Source organism: Sus scrofa, chromosome 5 (assembly GCF_054392235.1).
Source record: "Sus scrofa isolate SSC_HxYL_T2T_F1_AM1 chromosome 5, Sscrofa_HxYL_maternal_Yorkshire_Landrace_v2.0, whole genome shotgun sequence".
In the NCBI taxonomy this organism is placed as follows: domain Eukaryota; kingdom Metazoa; phylum Chordata; class Mammalia; order Artiodactyla; family Suidae; genus Sus; species Sus scrofa.
The window spans coordinates 76,865,534-76,884,898 of record NC_139387.1 but is presented as its reverse complement, the minus strand read 5'-3'; the positions used below and the strand labels follow the sequence as shown (position 1 = coordinate 76,884,898).

The following is a 19,365-nucleotide window of genomic DNA, read 5'->3' as shown; positions in this document are numbered from 1 at the left end:
GGCATTAGCCTCACTCTGGGGGGTGTGTGTGTTTAGACTGGGCCTGAGGTTCCCCAGCTCTGTGTGTGTGTGTGTGTGTGTGTGTGTGTGTTTAGACTGGGCATTAGCCTCACTCTGGGGTGTGTGTGTGTTTAGACTGGGCCTGCTGGGCCAGAGCCTTCCTCCTGGCACAACATGTCCTGTTCCCCCCCACCCCCCCGCCCGCCGTCCAGCCATAGGATCGCAGCCATCCTGATGTTATCGTCAGTCAGGTGACAGCTTGGGAGGAAGAATGTGGTGTTTTGGACACAGCCTCTGTGAGGAAGCAGGAGGGAGATGGAGATTCAGAAAGAACAGGTGTTTGGGGAGCCGGAAGACAGGACAGCCCACTGGTCCTGGACCACAAGGGGCAGAGCAGTCGTGTGGAGAGCACCCAACTCAGAGACAAGACCTGGCTCCAGGCCACTTCACCATGTCCCCAGGAGGCCACTTGCCCTGGTGGCCCTTCCAGGTCTGGCACCTGAGTGGCTCTCCATGTGAACCCCTCCCCAAGCTGCGTCCCTTTGTTGGCTTTGCCTGGAGCCTCTGTTGGTCCTTTGGGAAGGGCCCCCTGTGTTCAGAAGGAGAGAGGGAGGTTGGGTTCTGGTTGGGCTGTGCCACCATTGACCCCCTGAGCCTCAGGCTCCTTGTTTTAGGTATGCCGATGCCTGTCCAGGCATCCACCCAGGGCCAGTGCAGGGGCCAGGGCTTTGAACTGTGGTGCACTAGCACACATCACTCCAAAATATCATGGGACATGCCTTGCTGTGCGTGCCTTGCTGCAGCTTTTCAAAATTCAGTGGCACGTGTCAGCTGCCCCGATGTTGGGAAGGATGGGTCATGTTGGGCAGGGCAGCCCAGGGCAATCAAGCTGGCTGCTGGACAAATGCTTCCAGCCACACCAGTTGCAGAAAACTTCTATTTGCCCTAAGTGTGACAGCGTCTTTGCCCTTACAGCCATGAACCAAATCTGTGTCTCTCGCATCTCCAGAAACGCCAAGAGGCTGACTCAAAATCAGTGCCTCAATCTGCCTTGCACACTTGTTTCAGGGTCAGGTCTGGGGTGGAACTCCGCTTGTCTGGCTGGTTTTTCCCCTCAAGTTCTCCTTTTAAAACAATACTTATTGGATGTCTTTTTCTGATCATAAAATATGTGCTGTAGAAATCCTGGAGCACGTGGGGAGGCTGAGCGGGGAGGCACAGCCCCGCCTGCTCGGCTCCCATTCTTGGGCCCTTTCATGTCGCTTAGCCTGTTGTGCGAGGTTGCCCCTTCCCTCACCTCTGTCCCCGGTCCTACCCTATCACCTTGCGCCGTCCTCTGTGCTAGAAGGTTCTATGCACATGGTCCACACGAGGGGCTGGAGACTATTTTGTGTGTCCTGCAGGCACACACTGCCTTGTTCTGGATGCCAACAGCTATATGTCACATCCCCGTCCCTTGCTAATGAGCACGGACGCCATTCCTCTTACACGGCCTGGTTGCATGTAAGCGGCACAGGTGCTGACCCTATAGCTTGTTGGTTTATTGGGGAGTGTGAGTGCGAGCTTTGAAGCAGAGAAAGTGGAAGTAGACGAGCTGAGGTGTTCGTTAAGTAAGGGGCCTGATCATCTTCCCCAGCGTACAGGCAGTCATGGCCACGGCCGTCCAGCAACTGGACATAGTCACTGCACACACACCACATGCGTGCACACACACACAGCCTCTGCACACGTACCACACACACACTCACACGGCCTCTGCACACACACCACACATACCACTGCACAGTCATCAAACACAGCCTCTTCCATACACCAAACACACACACACACACACACACACACACACACACACACAAAACCTCTGGCCTTCATTCCAAAGTCTCACCCCATAGCAGATTCACTGTGCAGTGCAGAGCCCCGTGGAGCATGAGAGAAGGGCTTAAATGAAAGAGAAAACATAACACTTGAACTTACCCTATTGCACAATAAAGGGCCTCAACCCATAGCCTGTCTGCCTGGCCCATCTGTTCATCTGTTAACCTGAGCAGCGTTATTTCTCATGGTCAAGTCCCTGCTCACCGCCATGTGGTTCTGTGGTTCTGTGATGGTCCCTTGCTGAGCAGCTCCCCTTCCTTGAAAGCACCTAGGCCCCTGAGTCTAGCTGTGTCCTCTGCACGCTCTCTGCTCTCAGTTGCCCCGTCCACAACTTGCCAGCTTTGTTTCTGTGAGTTTTCGGCATGTCCTGTCGTGCAGTCCATGGTGTGACAGTGTCCCCAGCTGTGGTGTGGACCCTCTGCAGAGGTGGAAGGGGCAGAAGAGGGGCAGTCGGCTCCCCTGGCTTCGGATGGGTGGGGCCCCCTTTGTGAGCATGCGTTTCCCCAGGGGGCCCTGGCTCAGAATTGAGACATCGTGGTTGTCGGCCGTGGAGGCCCACCAGCAATTGGGTGCTGCCTCTGTGACGGGAAGCTTCTCTGTGGGCACAGGGACCTGGGGTCACAGGCACCACCCCCCACCCCCTGCCAGCCCTTAGACTTACCACATGGATGGTGACGTCTGAGAACCTCTCACTCAGGCCTGGCCGCTGACCTGCAGACACTTTGGGTGTTTTTGATGGGGGAACCCCAAATCCAGAGGACCCCACGTAGTAATTCCCAGGTGTCCCCACGCCTCCCCCTGACAAGCAAGGACCAGAGGAGCAGGGAGTAGCCAGCCTGCTGTGGGCCAGAGGCTGCTCCTGTTCAGTTTCTGTGCTGAAAAAAAACTGAATTCATTTGTAGACTGTGTTTCCCTTGCTTCTGCTTCTCCATTTCTTGTATTTTTTTCTTTTCCTCCTGTTGTTCCTTTCTCACTTTTTATGCTTTTTGTCCTCTGCGTGTCTCCACTTCACCTTCTCCCTGTCTGTCTCCACCCCACACCCCCTTCTCTCTGGCCGTCTTCTCTTCCTCCTTGTTTGGCCCTTTTTGAAGTTGAGCCCAGTGGCGGGACTCCACGGCGTAGACCTCTCTCCTTCTGCCCTTGCTGTGTCCAGGAAGGTAACGTAACCCCTCACCCTCCTCCCCACTGCCTCCAGGGGCGTAGCAATACAAGAACGACAGGGACCTGAGGCCCAGCTCTTTCTCTTTCTTCCTCTGACTCTTGGTAGCCCTGTTACAAAATCCCATGAGTATGTGGCAGTTCCTTACGAGGTACAGTATCCCTTTGACTGTCTCAGGAGGATGGGGGATGGGGTGAAGCCAGGGAGCAGATCCCGCTTTAGGGGCCGCTGGGCTGCAGGCGTCCCACTGTACCAGGCCACTGCTCGTGGTCAGGCCTTTCAGCCTCAAATGCAGCAGATAGAGGGGCCGGGACATGGGGGAGGAGCCCCCTCCCGTGTGGCAGCAACTTGCACGAGTGGAGTCGAGGAATACTGACCTCCCCAAGACTGGTCTACACAGATGCCCCAGTTCTTTCCAAAGCACACTCCTCTGCCCTGTGTCTTGCTGAGTGTGTGTGTTTTCAGTTTGTCTGGTTTGCAGTCTGTTGTGGTGATGAGACTGTCGTTGACAAGGCATGTGGGCGGGGACGGCGAGTGTGGCCACCGCTAACCCGCTAACCTTCCTCTGCTCTCCATGGCGCTCACCTGACTGTCGCCATCTGCCTTCCCCTCAGCCGTCCCTCCGGAGGCATCCTTGCGCTGGGGCAGCAAGAAGGAGGGGACTGCCCAGGGGACCCTGCCCTGCTGCCCTGGAGAGCTTGCATGCCCGGGCTCCATCCCATGCCACACAGGCACACTGTGCAGAGATGCTCAGGAAGGAATGGGGGGGTGGTCAGGGTTGGGGGGGGAGCCCCAGGCCCTGGCCGCTCAGCACTCACTCAGCAGTAGGCTGGACCGGCCAGGGCTCAGGGACAGCTCAGTGCAGACACAGCCCTGCTCATGCCAGCACGGTGCCCTCCCACCTCTCTGGAGTATGGCCACGGGTGCCAGGCACACGGCACCCAGAACGTCGGTGGGAGGTCAGGACCCTGAGGGTCAATCCCTGTGTCTCTGGGTTGGGTTTTACTGGGAGAGAACTTCTTACCAGTGACCCGTAGCACAGAGGCCTTGGAGGGACCTCCCTACCCCAGCCTCAGCCCAGCCGTGGGTGGACTTCAGGAGCCCTTTGTACAGTTTTTGGATGTATTCATGTGCGTTTTCTTAGGAAGAGAGTCCCCAGCTTTCCTCAGATTGTCAAGTGGCTCATCTGAAAATAGTGAAGAGCCACCAGCAGTTTGGCTTCTGCATTTAGGCAGGACCCCACTATGGCTTCTTTGTGTTCCCTCTGGGGGTGTGTTCCCTCTAGGGGTGTGGCTCCTTGGAGACCTTCCCTCCTCTCACTGCAGCTGAGCCCGGCAGCGTCAGGCTACTCCAGGTGGAGACCCAGGTGTCAGCCAAATAGGGTGTGGGCAGCACTGGCCCCAGAAGGTGCTGCCGATCTTAATCAGAGCAGGGAGGCTGTGGTCCCTCTGCCCTTGTGAGAGTCCTGAAGGCACCCAGGGATGGACCACGTCTGCCGTGTAGGGGTCGCTAGGAGCATCCGTCAGGAAGCCTGTTGGACCACAAGTTAGAGAGGGACTTCCCTGGTGAGGATGTGAGGAAGGAGGCCTCAGGGCAGTGGCCCAGCAAAGAGCTGGCTAGTGAGAGCCCCGGAGAAGGAAGGCCCTGGTGCTTTAGTCTCCCATATCCCTCTTCATTAGACTCGTCTCCTCAAAGCAGGCCTCATAACTAGCACATACCAAATAGACACCAAAGGAATGAAAAAGCCAAGAAGGGCAGAGCCCCGAAAACACCCCACAAGAAAGCGGTTGAGCAGGGGAGGCCCAAGTGAGCCACCACCAGTCGCTGAGGGGCGAGGGCCAGCCTGAGGGACAGAGGAAGGTTGGGCTTGTGGTCCCTGGGGGTGTGGTACCCTCATGGCCAGAGGCCATCAGCCTGGCCTGAGGTGTCAGGCAGCATCCTGCTGGGCTCTGCACACTTGCCCCAGTGTGGTGGTTCCTGGGCCAGGAGATGCAGGCACTGCCCACCCCAACATTCTCTCTCTCGGCAGGCATGGGCAAGCAGGATGACCCCAAGCTGATGCAGGAGTGGTTCAAGCTGGTGCAGGAGAAGAATGCCATGGTGCGCTATGAGTCAGAGCTGATGATCTTGTGAGTGGCCCTGGGCTGAGGACACTGGGGGACGTGGGCCCAGAACCTGTCACAGTAGGGGCTTGGAGGCCTCGGGCCAGGGACACTGGGGGATGTGGGCTCGGAGCCTGTCACAGTAGACCTGAGCTCCCTCCCTGTTGAGGGGCTAAGGAGGTGTGTGGCCCCCAATCACTTGTGTGTTTTCCCCCGGGAAACCCCCGGGTCCCCAGTGCCCGGGAGCTGGAGCTAGAGGACCGCCAGAGCCGGCTACAGCAGGAGCTCCGAGAGCGGATGGCTGTGGAAGGTAGGAGGGTCTGGAGGCGGGTGTGGCCGCTACTTCCTCCCCTGCTGGGGCCTCACTGTTGGGTTCTGCCCAGATCACCTGAAGACAGAGGAGGAGCTGTCGGAGGAGAAGCGGATCCTGAACGAGATGCTGGATGTGGTGGAGCAGAGGGATGCCCTGGTGGCCCTGCTGGAGGAGCAGCGGCTGCGGGAGAAGGAGGAGGACCGGGACCTGGAGGCCGCCATGCTGTCCAAGGGCTTCAGCCTGAACTGGTCCTGAGCACCCACCAACCACCTGGACCCAGACCTGGGCAGCCTGTTGCCCCTGGGGCTCGGATGTCCACGAGTCTGGGCAGCTCAGCCTCCTCAGAGGTCCCGACCTCCCGCTCTAGAGAGAGGAGGGCGGAGTAGGGTAGGGTGTGGGACGGAGGCCTGCCCACAGAGGACAAGGAGGAGGCTGCTCCCTGCTCCCCAAGCACCCCGGGCGGTGAGGCTGGGCTGGAAGTTCCTCCTGCTGGGGTTGGGGGGGCCACACCCCAGGCTTCTCCCTGCTGGGGCCTGGGGCCTGAACCTGCTGCATTTTGCTTTCAATTCACAACACTGGAAAAACCCTGACTTTGGGGGACAGCTGAGGCCCTGCATCCGGCCCCGCTGATGGGCCAGCGTCATCATAGGCCGTCCCTTTGGGCAGGAGGCCCCCATTCTCTGCTTTGTTCCTGTGTTTGCGCCAAACGCAGCTGACAGCCTGGCGAGACGTGAGGCCGCTTTGGACCCTCTTTGTCAATTAACTTATTTTTTTAATACTTGAAAAGAAGCTACTTCATTTTTGTATCTTTACCAGAGACACTGATGGCCTGGCACCTGGGGTAGCGGTTGTGGAGGTGTGGCCCAACGGACCACATTTATCGCCCTATTTATTACCCTCCTTCGGGCCAGCTGAGACCCTCGTGTGGGTCCCCACTCAGAAGACCCCTGTCCACCTGGCACCAGACGTCCGTGTCTGTGCCATTTGCTTGTCAAGGATACATTTCAGCGCTGCTGGAAGCCAAGCCACAAGGCACAGGTGCCTGTCGCCCACACTGTTGGAATCCTGGCGCTTCAGAGCCCATCTTATCCTCAGTTTTGGTGCCAAGGTCTCACGTCCCACAACACTTAGAAAGTTTTAGGTGGGCTACACCAGCATGTGGGGCCTGCAGCTGGAGGCACCGTGACAGCACAGGGTGGCTGCGGTCTTGGTCACACTCACACAACAGCCCTGCACCCCCCCCACATGCCCCCCAGAGTGAGGCATGGGGTGAGAAGCACAGTGAAGCCAGCTCTAGCCGTGGTTCCACCACAGGCCTCCGAGTGCAGTTCACAGAGCTGTTGTTGCCAAGCTCGCCCCCCAGCGTGAGCGTACAGTTGGCCCCAGGGGTCCAGTCCTGAGGCCCTTGAGCCAGCTCCTGGTGGAGCCAGGCCAGCGTGGAAGGACGAGAGGCCTCCGCACCAACCTGGGACTGTCCCTGGGGAACCGCATCGTGCCTCAACCAGAACACAGTCATTCTTACTGCAGAGGAGCGAAGAACTGGCTCCCTCGCTGTGTACCAGAGCTGCCATCTCTTGTGGAATCCAGGGACGCACTGCTTCACCCATGGCGCCTCTGACCATCACCTCCTGCTTTCTAATGAGGCAGAGCCTCTATTTTTATTCTCGTTTCTTAAAAGGGGGAAGCATAGGGTGTTCTAGATTCCAGCTTTAAACCCCAGCCATCCAGTAAAACTGGGCTTGGGTTAGGATTCATCGCCTGTGTGGCCTTTGCCTAATCTCACCCACCACCCACAGGCCCTGTGACTTCCAGGCCTGCCTCTGGAGCCCCTGCCACCCGGGATGAGGACAAGTTTACAGTGGCCAGAAGGGACGTGGCCATATGATAGGCTTGCGTGGCCCGATGTAGCAGGAGCGCCTGGACACCTGCCACTCCAGAAGTGCACTGTGCCTACAGGTGTGAGGATGGCCGGAAGGCTCCCAAGAAGCCCAGAAATGCTCCCCAGCTCCTCCAGCAGGGCTTCTACTTCAGGTTCTAAGAGAGCACTTTTTCCTCAAGGTCCCATTTTATAACCACTAGTTTGCAGGTTGTCTTAGCGCCCTGCTGATGGGCTACACGCAGTGTTTCCCAGCTCTGGACTTGCACGCAGCTCCAGTCAAGTCCCCTTGAAGGCAGGGCAGCAGGAAATCTTTCTGAAATGCCAGAGTGTGAGTCAGCCCGAGCCCAGACAGGGGCGACCAGAGTCCGCCTCGGCAGAGGGAAGGCAGCAGGGCCCCTGGCCTGAGTCCAAGGTCACCAGCGGGTCCAGCCCTGCTCAGACGGCGTCTCCTGGCCTTTGCCCCCAGGAGCCACCTTCCAGCTGCTCTTGACCAGCAATGACAGACTATCTTCAAAAGAGCAGAATTTTTCAGGAGGGCAGAAAATGGAGAGAGTTTAAAGAAAAAATGTAAAGATGGTAACAACTGACCTACAAAGGGGAATGGGCCATTTTATGCGCAATAAAAGTTTTTACAAGAAGAAGGGTGTGTTTCTTAAGTCATGCCGTTGGTTGGCAGTGCACCAGGACACCCCGTTTCGTGACATCTACCAATGTGGCAGGGGGGCGGTTTGAAGAATGCAGTCTTTGTGCTTTTTCAGCCAACTTAATTTTTGTCCATCTTATCCTGGCCATCCACTAACATTCCCTTGAGAACGAGTATGGACCAATCTGGGAATAAGAAGCTGCTTTTGGAAGCAAGTCAGGGACCCTCCTGCAGAGACGTGTTCTGTGAAGTAGAGTCCTACTCTGGGATGACCTTGCGCCCTGGCAGCTGGTGCTGTGGGCTCTGCAGCCTCTGGGCCTAAGTCGCCACCCTCCCCAAGAACATTCAGAGCACAGGGCCGTGGAACCAGCTGATGTTCTGGCTCCCTTTGCCCCCCTGGGTGTGCTGTCAGGAGTGTGGCCACCTCCTGGTTACCCAGGGAGCTCATCCCAAAGGCACAGGGCTTCCCTCTGGAGCATCAGGAAGAGGGCGGATGGTGGGCTCAGTGCTGAGCAGGCTAGTTCCCAGAGCCTCCCACACCATGTGGGCGTTGGGTAGGAAAAAATAGATGCAGCTGAGCCCTAGGTTCTTCAAAGGCTGGGTCCAGGCCTGGGCCTGTGGGGGGAGTGGGGCTTGTGTCCCTGTGCTGACCCCCCCACCACCTTGTGTCTCAAAAAGTCTTCCTTTGATTAGAGCTGGAAACAGGCAGGGTTTGGCTGCAGTTCACAGCCATCCAGGTGGCAGGAGGTGACATGGCCTTAGGCAGACAACCAGAGGGAAGGTCGCCCTGCAGCTGCCACCATTACATCCAGGAAACCACTGTGTCCATGGTTCCGAAATCCCCCCAACCCTGATCCTCATGGGGACCAGGGTGGAAAATGGGAAGGGCAGAATGGGACTTTTTTTTTTTTTTTTTTTTTTGTCTTTTTGCCTTTTCTTGAGCCACTCCTGCGGCATATGGAGGTTCCCAGGCTAGGGGTCTAATCGGAGCTGTAGCCACCAGCCTACGCCAGAGCCACAGCAACGCAGGATCCGAGCCGCGTCTGCAACCTACACCACAGCTCACGGCAACACTGGATCGTTAACCCACTGAGCAAGGGCAGGGACCAAACCCGCAACCTCATAGGTCCTAGTCGGATTCGTTAACCACTGCGCCACGAAGGGAACTCCCAGAATGAGCCATTTTATTTCACTTTATTGTGCGGAAGACTCTGCCCAGAGATGCTCCATCCATCCTCAGGTGGGCCAGGCGCTGGGCATGGAGGCCTCTGCAGGTAGACTTTGTGGCTGCCCCCTCCCCATGCACCTCCCCCCCCAGGGTGGTCTTGCAGCCACGGCCGGCACAGGGCAGTGGAGGCTCGGCTTCTGTTTCTAGGACAGATGCGGAGGGAGCCCGAGTCCCGGGATGCACGCGCACACACAGCCCACGCCCAGCCTGGCCTTTCAGAACCAGAGGGTACATCGAGTCTGAAGTAGGTTAGAGTCCAGCCTCTGGACCTGAGTGGGACGTGGGCCAGGCAGGATCCAAGGCAAAGGAAAATCTTCCTGCAACAGTAAACAGCCTGGAGCTTGGAAGATCCAAACCGGGCAGATGGAGTACCCACTAGGCCCAGGGAGCTTTCCCTGCCGCTTCCCAGGAGGGCGGACTCTGAGAGCTGAGGGCCCCGACCCAGCACAGACGTCCTTCCTGACCTGATGGATTCTCCTTGGAGAAGGTCAGAGACCCAGGAGGACAGAGGAGCTGGCTTCCTTCTACCCAAAACCGTCTCAGGTGCGTCTGGTGAGCCCACAGAGGTGCAGTTTATTTCTGATTTTAATGTTGGACCAAATCCTCTGTTTCCTCCCAGGAACTTAACTGAATAGGTACCGGCCATGTTCCCAGGACATTCAGAAGGGACGCTGTCAGGCGAGTGCGATGCAAATGCCCCCCCCCCCCCACTCCTTCCATTGAGGTTGCTGCAGACTTTACCCCAAGCTCTTTCCCCGGGCATCTCTGCTGCTGGGGAAGCCAGGTAGGAGGGTGTGAACAGTGAAAAGACATCTGGACAGAACCTAGTGATGCGGTCAGGGGTGGGCAATAGGGTTGTGAGCAGGGGGAGGACATTGGGGCGGACCTGGGATGTGGCCTCAACTGGCAGAAGCACCTGGGTGGTCCTGCCTGGGGTGCAGCCCACAGAGCCCACAGAGCTCTGAGCAGCTGGAGGCAGGTGATACACTTGGTGCTCAAAGCAAGTGGAAGCAACAGAACAATGTCCCCAGGCCTCCCCACCCTTCCCTCCCTCCTGAACCTGGGGAAGGGCTGAGAGGCACAGTCACTCATGGGACAGGCCTTGACTGAGCAGGAAGCCCTGCCTGGTGGCTGAGGTGGGGACTGAGCCCTGGACCACGGGGCTAGGTCTTCAGGTGCCTAAGAGATGAGTGGTTAGTTCAGCCAGGAGGAGGGCCAGCCGCCACCCTCGTATCAAGCAGTCCTGTGGGTGTGCTTGCTCCCCAGGGCGTGCGGGAGCACAGTTTAAGACAGTTCCTGCCTTCCCCCAAGCCACTAGGGTGACTTCCCTGCCCCCTGTTTTCCCTTATGCTCCCCTAAAAATGACACCCAGAGCCCTGTCCCCTCCCCACTGCTCCCCCAGGAGAAAATTACTGGAGGCCACTTCATGAAGTGAGCACTGGACTAGTAATCTCATCTGGCCTCTGGCCACTTCCTGGCTAGTTGATCTTGCCTGTGGCTTTCCACACCTGTTTTTCTTACCTTGAAATGGGAAAATACCTCACTCTCTACCCATAAAGTGGTTGTGAGGCTGGAAGGGGGCTCAGAGATGCTATGTGCCTGTCCCTCTGTGGCCACCGAGCCCCAAGGCTCTTCCCCTAGAGGGTGTGCCTGGGCCCTGCCCACAGCCGGGGTGCCCCAGAGGCCATGGAGCTGCTTCCACCCCAGTACCCAGGACAGGACCTGCAGCAGCTGCTAAGCCCAGGTCCCAGAAAATTCGAACCTGGGCTCTAGGCAGTTGGGGAGCAAGGATGCCGCTGGAGTGGAAGGGATGTGGGGAAACGGATATGTCCGTGACTGTCCATGAGGCGAGGCCTTCATGATTCCAACCCAGCCATCTGCTCCTCCCTGCCAGGGTCCAACAAGAGTCCCTGACCCCTCAAGGACAGCTCAGGGTCCTACTGGTGCTGTCCTTGCTGAGCAGGATTCTGGACACTGCTTGGCCCTCATTCTCAGCTTCCCTCCCCCAACAAGCCCCAGATGGTCCGGGTCTGCTCTTCTCCTGGAGTCCCTTCTGACCAGAGCCAGACGCCAAGCCGGGAGGCCCTTTTCCACAGTTACCTCGGGAGCTCTGGTTCCGGGATGAGTGCCTCCCGGCTAAGATTGTTGGCCACAGAGAAAGGTCAGGGGTGGTGGTGGCGGGAGGGACCTGCTTGAGGCAACATCAGACGTTCCAGGCGAGCCAAGCCCCCAGGGCCTCGCCTGCCCTCCCAGATAGCTCCCCTGGAGAAGGACTCAGCTTTGCCCCCGCCCTGGATCCAGCCCTCCCCCTCTTGTCCTGCTGGATTTGCTCTCTTGCCCTCCGGACTCTCCTGCCTCTGTCTTGGTGGGAAAGCACCTTCGAGGTGAGATGGTCCCCCACCCCACGCCCCAGGCCCGAGAGCCTTGGGGCCGAGGTGCCCCCTGCATGTCAGCACGCTCCCTGCTCCCTCCCTCCACCCCACTGTGTTCCCACGGTCAAGGCGGGAGCAACAAGGCAGGGAGCACGGAGCGCCCACAGGGCTCCGAGGGTCCTCAGGGGCTGGAAGGGCTCTCCTGGCCTCTGCGGATATAGGTTCCTGCGCGCAGAGCGCACCAACCTGCCCAACACCCCCGCCCCTGGAGCCAGTGAGAGCGAGCGAGCGCCAGCCAGCAGGAGCGAGCTGACGGTCCCCATCCCCGACTACGTGGAAGCCTTGACCTCACAAGTTAGAAGTCAGCCGGATGTAGGAGGTAGGGGGTGGCATCTGTGGGCTTGTGAAAACGTTGAGAGGAGTCTGGGGTTGGGGCATAGGGAAGTGAGGCGTGAGCCTGGCCGCGGCCCAGAGCCCCCACCCCAGAAGAATCTGTCTCGGAAAATCAGAGACCTCACTTACCCGGTTTGAGGGAACAGATGCCCACAGAAGCCCCAGCAACCATCCAGCTCAGGACAGGCCCAGTGGCTGAGGCAGCTCAGCAGGAAGGTGGGGCACAGGGGGTCCCCTCCTCTCCTTCCTCCTCTTCCTAACCCCTTTAGAGCCTGGGCTCCCCCAGAGTGGACCCCTTGGACTTCTCGACCTCTGACTCCCAGCCACACACATAATGATCAATATTTGTACAACACTGTAAAATGACCACCAGTGGGGTCTGGTTAACATCCACAACCTCACTCACACAGTTGAATTTTTTTCTTGTGATGAAAACTTTTAAGACCTGCTCTCTTAGCAACTTTCCAGTATAGGGTAGAGTGAACTGCGTTCACCATGCCAACATCACAGCCCCAGGACTTACTGATTTTATAACTTTTGACCTCCTTCAACTGTTTCACCCACCAACCACCACTGCCTCAGGGAATTACCAGTCTGTTCTTTGTATCTCAGGCTTTTTTATATTCCACACATAAGTGAGATCATGCAGTATTTGTCTTTGATTTACTTCACTAACCATAATGCACTCAAGGTCCATCCATAAAGGATGTTGCAAAGGGCAGGAACTCCTTTTTATGGCTGAACAGAATTCCATTAATATAAATATTAATATATATAATATGTATATCTTATTTTCTTTATTCATCAGCCAGTGGACATGTAGGTTGTTTCCATGTCTCTTGTGAATAGTGCTGCTCTGAATATAAGGTACAGATAGCTCTTCAAGATAGCAATTTTATTTTAATTAATTAATTAATTAATTTTGCTTTTTAGGGCTGTTCTTGTGGCATATGGAAGTTCCCAGGCTAGGGGTCAAATCGGATCTACAGCTGCCAGCCTACACCACAGACACAGAAGCTCCTGTTGTGGCTTAGTGGTTAACGAATCCGACTTGTAACCATGAGGTTGTGGGTTTGATCCCTGGCCTTGCTCAGTGGGTTAAGGATCCGGCATTGCCATGAGCTGTGTTGTAAGTCAGAGACACAGCTCGGATCCCACGTTGCTCTGGCTGTGGCGTAGGCCGGCGGCTATAGTTCTGATTCAACCCCTAACCTGGGAACCACCATATGCCGAGGGTGCGGCCCTAGAAAAGACAAAAAAAAAAAAAAAAAAAGACCACAGCAACGCAGGTCAGAGCCGTGTCTGTGACCTACACCACAGCTCATGGCAATGCCAGGTCCTTAATCCACTGAGCAAGGCCAGGGATTGAACCCAAAACCTTATGGTTCCTAGTCAGATTCATTTCTGCTGAGCCACGATGGGAACTCCATTAGCTGATTTTTTTTGTATGGGGTAAGACAGGGGTCCAGTTTCATTCCTTTACATGTCTCAATTTCTCAGTTTGCATGTCCAGTTTCTCAGCAACATTTATTGAAAAGACTGTCCTCTCCCCACCTGTACATATCTGGCTCCTTCATCATAAGTTAACTGACCATATACATATGGGTTTATTTCTGGGATCTCTAATCTGTTCCACTGATCTCTGTGTCTGTTTTTATGCCAATAACATACTCCTTTGATGTCTGTAGTTTTGTAATATAGATTAAAATCAGGAAGCATGATGCCTCCAACTTTGTTCTTTCTCAAGGTGGCTTTGGCTATTCAGAAACATTTTGGGGAGTTCCTGTCATGGCTCAGTGGTTAATGAATCTGATTAGGAACATGAGGTTTCGGGTTTGATCCCTGGCCTTGCTCAGCAGGTTAAGGATCCAGTGTTGCCGTGAGCTGTGGTGTAGGTTAAAGACGCAGCTCAGATCCTGTGTTGCTGTGGTTGTGGCGTAGGCCAGCGGCTACAGCTCTGATTAGACCGATAGCCTGGGAACCTCCAGGTGCCATGGGTGCGGCCCTAAAAAGACAAAAGACAAAAAAAAAAAAAAAAAAAAAAAAAAAAAGGAAAGAAACATTTTGGTTCCACACAAATTTTAGGATTTTTCTTTTCATTTCTGTGAAAAATTGCATTGGAATTTTGATAGAGGATGCATTGAATTTGTAGATTCCTTCTGGTAATGTGGACATTTTAACAATATCATTTTTTCTTTTTTTGCTTTTTGGAGGGCTGCACCTGTGTCATATGGAGGTTCCCAGGCTAGGAGTCCAGTTGAAGCTGTAGCTGCCAGCCTACATCACAGCCACAGCAACGCGGGATCCAAGATTCGTCTGTGACCGACACCACAGCTCACAGCAATGCCAGATCCTAAACCCAGTGAGTGAGGCCTGGGCTTGAACCTGAAACCTCATGGTTCCCAGTCGGATTTGTTTTACTTTTTTCTTAGGGCAGCATCTGCAGCATAAGGAAGTTCCCAGGCTAGGGGTTGAATCAGAGCTATAGCTGCCGGCCTACACCATAGCAACACCATCTGAGCCAAGTCTGCAACCTACACCATAGCTCACCGCAACACTGGATCCTTAACCCACTGATCGAGGCCAGGGATTGAACCCGTATCCTCATGGATACTAGTCGGGTTCGTTACTGCTGAGCCACAATGGGAACTCCCTTGATCCAGATTTTAGAGGGAAGGCTTTTAGCGTTTCTCTATTAGCATTATATTGGCTATGGGTTTGTCATAAACGGCTTTTATGATGTTGACCTATGTTCCCTTTATACCACTTTGGTAAGGTTTTATCATGAATGAATGTTGAATTTTGTCAAATACTTTTTCTATTGAGATAATCATATGGTTTACGGCTTTTGATTTCTTTTTCATTTTTTTAAGATTTTTATTTTTTTCCATTATAGTTGATTTACAATGTTCTGTCAATTTCTGCTGTACAGCAAAGTAACCCAGCAAAGTATATATCCTCCATCATGTTCAATCACAAGTGAGTAGATATAGTTCCCTGTGCTATACAGTAGGGTCTCATTGCCTTTCTATTCCAAATGCAATAGTCTGCATCTACCAACCCCCAACTCCCAGGCCATCCCACTCCCTCCCCTTCCCCCTTGGCAACCACAAATCTGTTCTCCAAGTCCGTGAGTTTATTTCTTTTCTGTAGATAAGTTCATTTGTGCTATATATTAGATTCCAGGTATAAGTGATATCATATGGTATTTGTCTTTCTCTTTCTGACTTACTTCACTTAGTATGAGTCTCTATTTGATCTATGTTGCTGCAAATGGCATCATTGTTCTTTTTATGGCTGAGTAGTATCCCATTGTGTATATATACCACTTCTCCTTAATCCATGCATCTGTCAATGGACATTTAGGTTTCTATGTCTTGGCTATTGTGAATAGTGCGGCAATGAAAATATGGGTGCATGTGTCTTTTTCAAGGAAAGTCTTATCTGGATATACACCCAGGAATGGGATTGCTGGGTCACATGGTAGTTCTATATTTAGTTTTCTAAGGTGCCTCCATTCTGTTTTCCATAGTGGTTGTACCAATTTACATTCCCACCAACAGTGAAGGAAGGTACCTTTTTCTCCACACCCTCTCCAGCATTTATTATTTGTGGAATTATTAATGAAGGCCATTCTGACAGGTGTGAGGTGGTACCTCATAATAGTTTTGATTTGCATTTCTCTAACAATTAGTGATGCTGAGCATTTTTTCATGTGCCAGATGGCCATCTGTATATCTTCTTTGGAGAAATATCTATTCAGGTCTTCTGCCTATTTTTTGATTGGGTTGTTGGCTTTTTTGCTGTTGAGTGGTATAGTTGTTTGTATATTTTAGAGATTAAGCCCTTGTCAGTTGCATTGTTTAAAACTATTTCCCCCTATTCCATAGGTTGTCTTTTTGTGGTTTTTTTTACAGTTTCCTTTTCTGTACGAAATCTTGTCAGTTTGATTAGGTTTCACTGGTTTATTTTTGTTTTTATTTCTGTTCCCTTGGGATTTACTTTTCTTTTGTTAATTTGGTGTATGACATTGAGTGATTTGAACCATACTTGTGAACTTGGAATGAATCCCACTTGGTTGTGGTATACGACCATTTTATGTGTTGTTGAATTAGACGGCTAAAATTTTGTTGAGAATTTTTGCCTGAATGTTCATCAAAGATATTGGCCTATCCCCCTTTTTTCTTTTTTCTTTCTTTCTTTTTCTTTTCTTTTCTTTTCTTTTCTTTTTTTTTTTTTTTTTTTTGCTTTTTAGGACTGCATATGCAGCATATGGGAGTTCCCAGGCTAGGGGTCGAAGCTGGAGCTGGAGCTGTGGGCCTACACCACAGCCACAACAACGCCAGATTTGAGCCATATCTGCGACCTACACTGCAGCTCATGGTTGGATCCTTAACCCACTGAGCAAGGCCAGGGATGGAACCCACATACTCATGGATCCTAGTCAGGATCGTTAACTTCTGAGCCACAAAGGGAACTCCCAAACAACTTCTGAAACAAGCTTGCCCAGTCAGTATATCCTCGGGTATAGATCTTCTCTTTAGCCCTGAAGTTCAGGTTGGATTGGGAAAGAGGTGTCTACAGGACCCTCCCACATCCCTATTGATGTGCCATGTTGAGGGTGGGCTGTCTCCTTCTCTGATTCCACATGAGATGGAGCAGGTGTTATCTGGCATCTTGATGTCAGATGTTCAGTAACCTCAATTCTCCAAACTCAGCCTTGAACTTGAACAAGTGTAAACACTTAGAGCCATCACCAAGCCCTTGCTGTGCCCCATGGGGGTCCCTCTGGCCACATAGAGGGTTGCACAGGAGTCTAGGGCTGAAGTCCAGGCCTGGGACAGGTTTTCCTGTGAGCCTGGGTCTGAGCATGAGTGTGACCTGGAACCAGAGCCTGGAAAGGCCAGGTCATAACAGGAGTTCAGGAAGGCCCAGCACTGCTCCTTAAAGTCATCTGTCACATGCGTCTGTCAGAAACAGCCTGAGAGGAGGGTTTAAGAGACCCAGGTCTGAGAAGGAGGGGATGGTTTGGATTTTGCTAAAAAAAGCATAAGCTTTACCCTTGACTTGGGTGACTGGGTATGTTACCTCCCAAGACCAGGAGAGGAAGGTCACTGGTAAGGGACATGGGGAGTGAAAGGAAAACAAACCAGCCCCTGGCCTGTGCGCAGGTTACTTGGAGCTCGAAGTGGGTGTGGGCATCTACACAGCAGGCATAGCTGACTTAGTGGCTTAAACAACAGGAGTTTATCCCCTCTTGGTCCTAGAGGCTGGAAGTCTGAAGTCAGGTGTCGCAGGGCTGACATGAGGCCTCTGCCGGAAACTTCTCTGTGCCCAGGACCCACCTCGTAGCTCATTTAACCTTACTCACCTCTTCAAAGCCCCTGTCTCTGTCTCCAGGTGCACCCTATCCTGAGGGGCTTGGGGTCAGAGCTTCAGCCTGTGAATTCTGGGGACACAATCTATTTCCTAACAATGAGATTTAGAAATAATCCTTTAGAAACGGGCTCCTCAAAGATATTTTTGAAAACGACAGCCTCTTTTTGCTTCACTGAAGAGAACTTAGGAAGGAGTTGGGGTCACTGGAAGAGCAGCTGGCAGCCGGAAGTAGCAGTGAGAAACCTCAGGGAAAAATAAAAAAAGATTCTGACTCTGCTCAGCACCTACAGCTCTCAGCCAAAACCTCACAGGGTTTTGTGTTGTGTTTCCATTGCAGACACAACCATTCGGTTTATTTTTTCTATGTGTTTATTGTATCATTTTTAAATTAAGTTATAATTTTTCACACAGTAAAATTTACCCTTCAGTGTCATGTTCTGTGACTTTTGACTAAAGCTAAAAGCTACAGCTGGGGGAATTCCCGTCGTGGCGCAGTTGTTAATGAATCCGACTAGGAAACATGAGGTTGCGGGTTCAATCCCTGGCCTTGCTCAGTGGGTTAAGGATCCAGCGTTGCCAGCTGTGGTGTAGGTCACAGACAAGTCTCGGATCCCATGTTGCTGTGCCTGTGGTGTAGGCTGGAGGCTACAGCTCCGATTGGACTCCTATCCTGGGAACCTCCATATGCCTCGGGAGCGGCCCCAGAAAAGGCAAAAAGACAAAAAAAAAAAAGCTGCAGCTGGAGTTCCCGTCGTGGTGCAGTGGTTAACAAATCCGACTAGGAACCACGAGGTTGTGGGTTTGATCCCTGGCCTTGCTGGGTTAAGGATCCGGTGTTGCCATGAGCTGTGGTGTAGGTTGCAGACACGGCTCGGATCCCGCGTTGCTGTGGCTCTGGCATAGGCCGGTGGCTACAGCTCTGATTCAACCCCTAGCCTAGGAACCTCCATATGCCATACGAGCTGCCCTAGAAATGTCAAAAAAGACAAAACAAACAAACAAACAAAAAAAAACAAAAAAAAAAACAACTACGGTCACCATGGTACAGATGTAGAGGAACCACCCTGCCAGGGCTCCCTGGGTGCTTCCCACTGTCTTGCCTTTGCCAGAAGCATCCTTCTCTCTTAATTTACACGGAACGTGGACAGACTTTAAAGCCCAGAGAGTAACAGAAGCTGCAAATTAGAACTGAGGGCTAGAGTTGGGAGAAGGGACCCTGCCAGCAAGAGGCTTGCAGAAAGCTGGGCGACACCCACACAGAGGCCAGGGCCCATTAGTGTGTGTCTGCCGGTAATGGGCAGTGGTGGCCATCATGTGCCATCATGTATGGGGTGAGGTTCCCCCGTTCCCCTGGCTCCCTCGTGTGGAAAGTAACATAATGTCTTTTCTATCAAAGGAAATCTTGGTGACTCCATTTTGCTTTGGTTTCAGCCGAAATGCCTCTGCGACCCCCTTCCTCACCTCTTTTCCCAGCAACAATTTGTTTCAATTCGCCAACTGGGAAGAATGTGCCCTGACCTGACCCGTGGGAAGGGGACATGTCCATCAGCTGCATTAGGGAGAAACAGGGAGGGTCTTTTCTTGTTTGCGGCACTTTTTGAGCACCCGCGCCCTTCTGCAGAAGAGCCTTGTCGAGATTTCTCCTTGTCCATGTGTCTCACTTTCCCACACTGGAGACCCAAGCCAGAGTTAATTTCCAACACTCGTCACCCACCCCACAGTGTCTCGGAACCTGGGACACTGTAGCAGATATCCCCTGTGTGCAGAACGCTCTTCCCTCTCCTTACGTCTGGTCCTTCTCTGACTTTTCAGCTACCAATCCAGCTGGCATCTCCTTAGAGGACCACGTCCCGCCTCCGCCTCCCCCTCACAGCACCCTGCCTCGACTTCTGCCCAGGGCAACCCCCACACACACTCTCATTTCACACTGAGCCCTCGGGGGCACTAGGCGCTATTCTAGGCACCAAGGCGAGAGCATGACTGGAATCCTAGTCCTCCTCACAGATGACCTTCCAGGGAGAG

General features: G+C 53.4%; 1 protein-coding gene across 50 annotated transcripts in view; it reads left to right on the top strand.

Annotated features, from left to right (window-relative positions):
* The window catches only part of MICAL3 (microtubule associated monooxygenase, calponin and LIM domain containing 3), a 241,772-nt gene extending 233,806 nt beyond the window's left edge, over positions 1 to 7,966 (top strand). For 37 of the 50 annotated variants that reach the window (XM_084957132.1, XM_084957128.1, XM_084957155.1 and 34 more), the window contains 4 exons: positions 2,967 to 3,032; positions 5,064 to 5,163; positions 5,373 to 5,446; positions 5,520 to 5,853. In XM_084957132.1, coding sequence (XP_084813258.1) covers positions 2,967 to 3,032; positions 5,064 to 5,163; positions 5,373 to 5,446; positions 5,520 to 5,704 — 425 coding nt within the window. In that variant the 3' untranslated portion in view covers positions 5,705 to 5,853. Of the gene's footprint in view, positions 1 to 2,966; positions 3,033 to 5,063; positions 5,164 to 5,372; positions 5,447 to 5,519; positions 6,265 to 7,463 lie in introns of those variants that run through there. The other 13 variants (XM_084957167.1, XM_084957170.1, XM_084957147.1 and 10 more) reach the window with 5 other exon arrangements.
* The last annotated feature ends 11,399 nt before the right edge of the window (positions 7,967 to 19,365 follow it).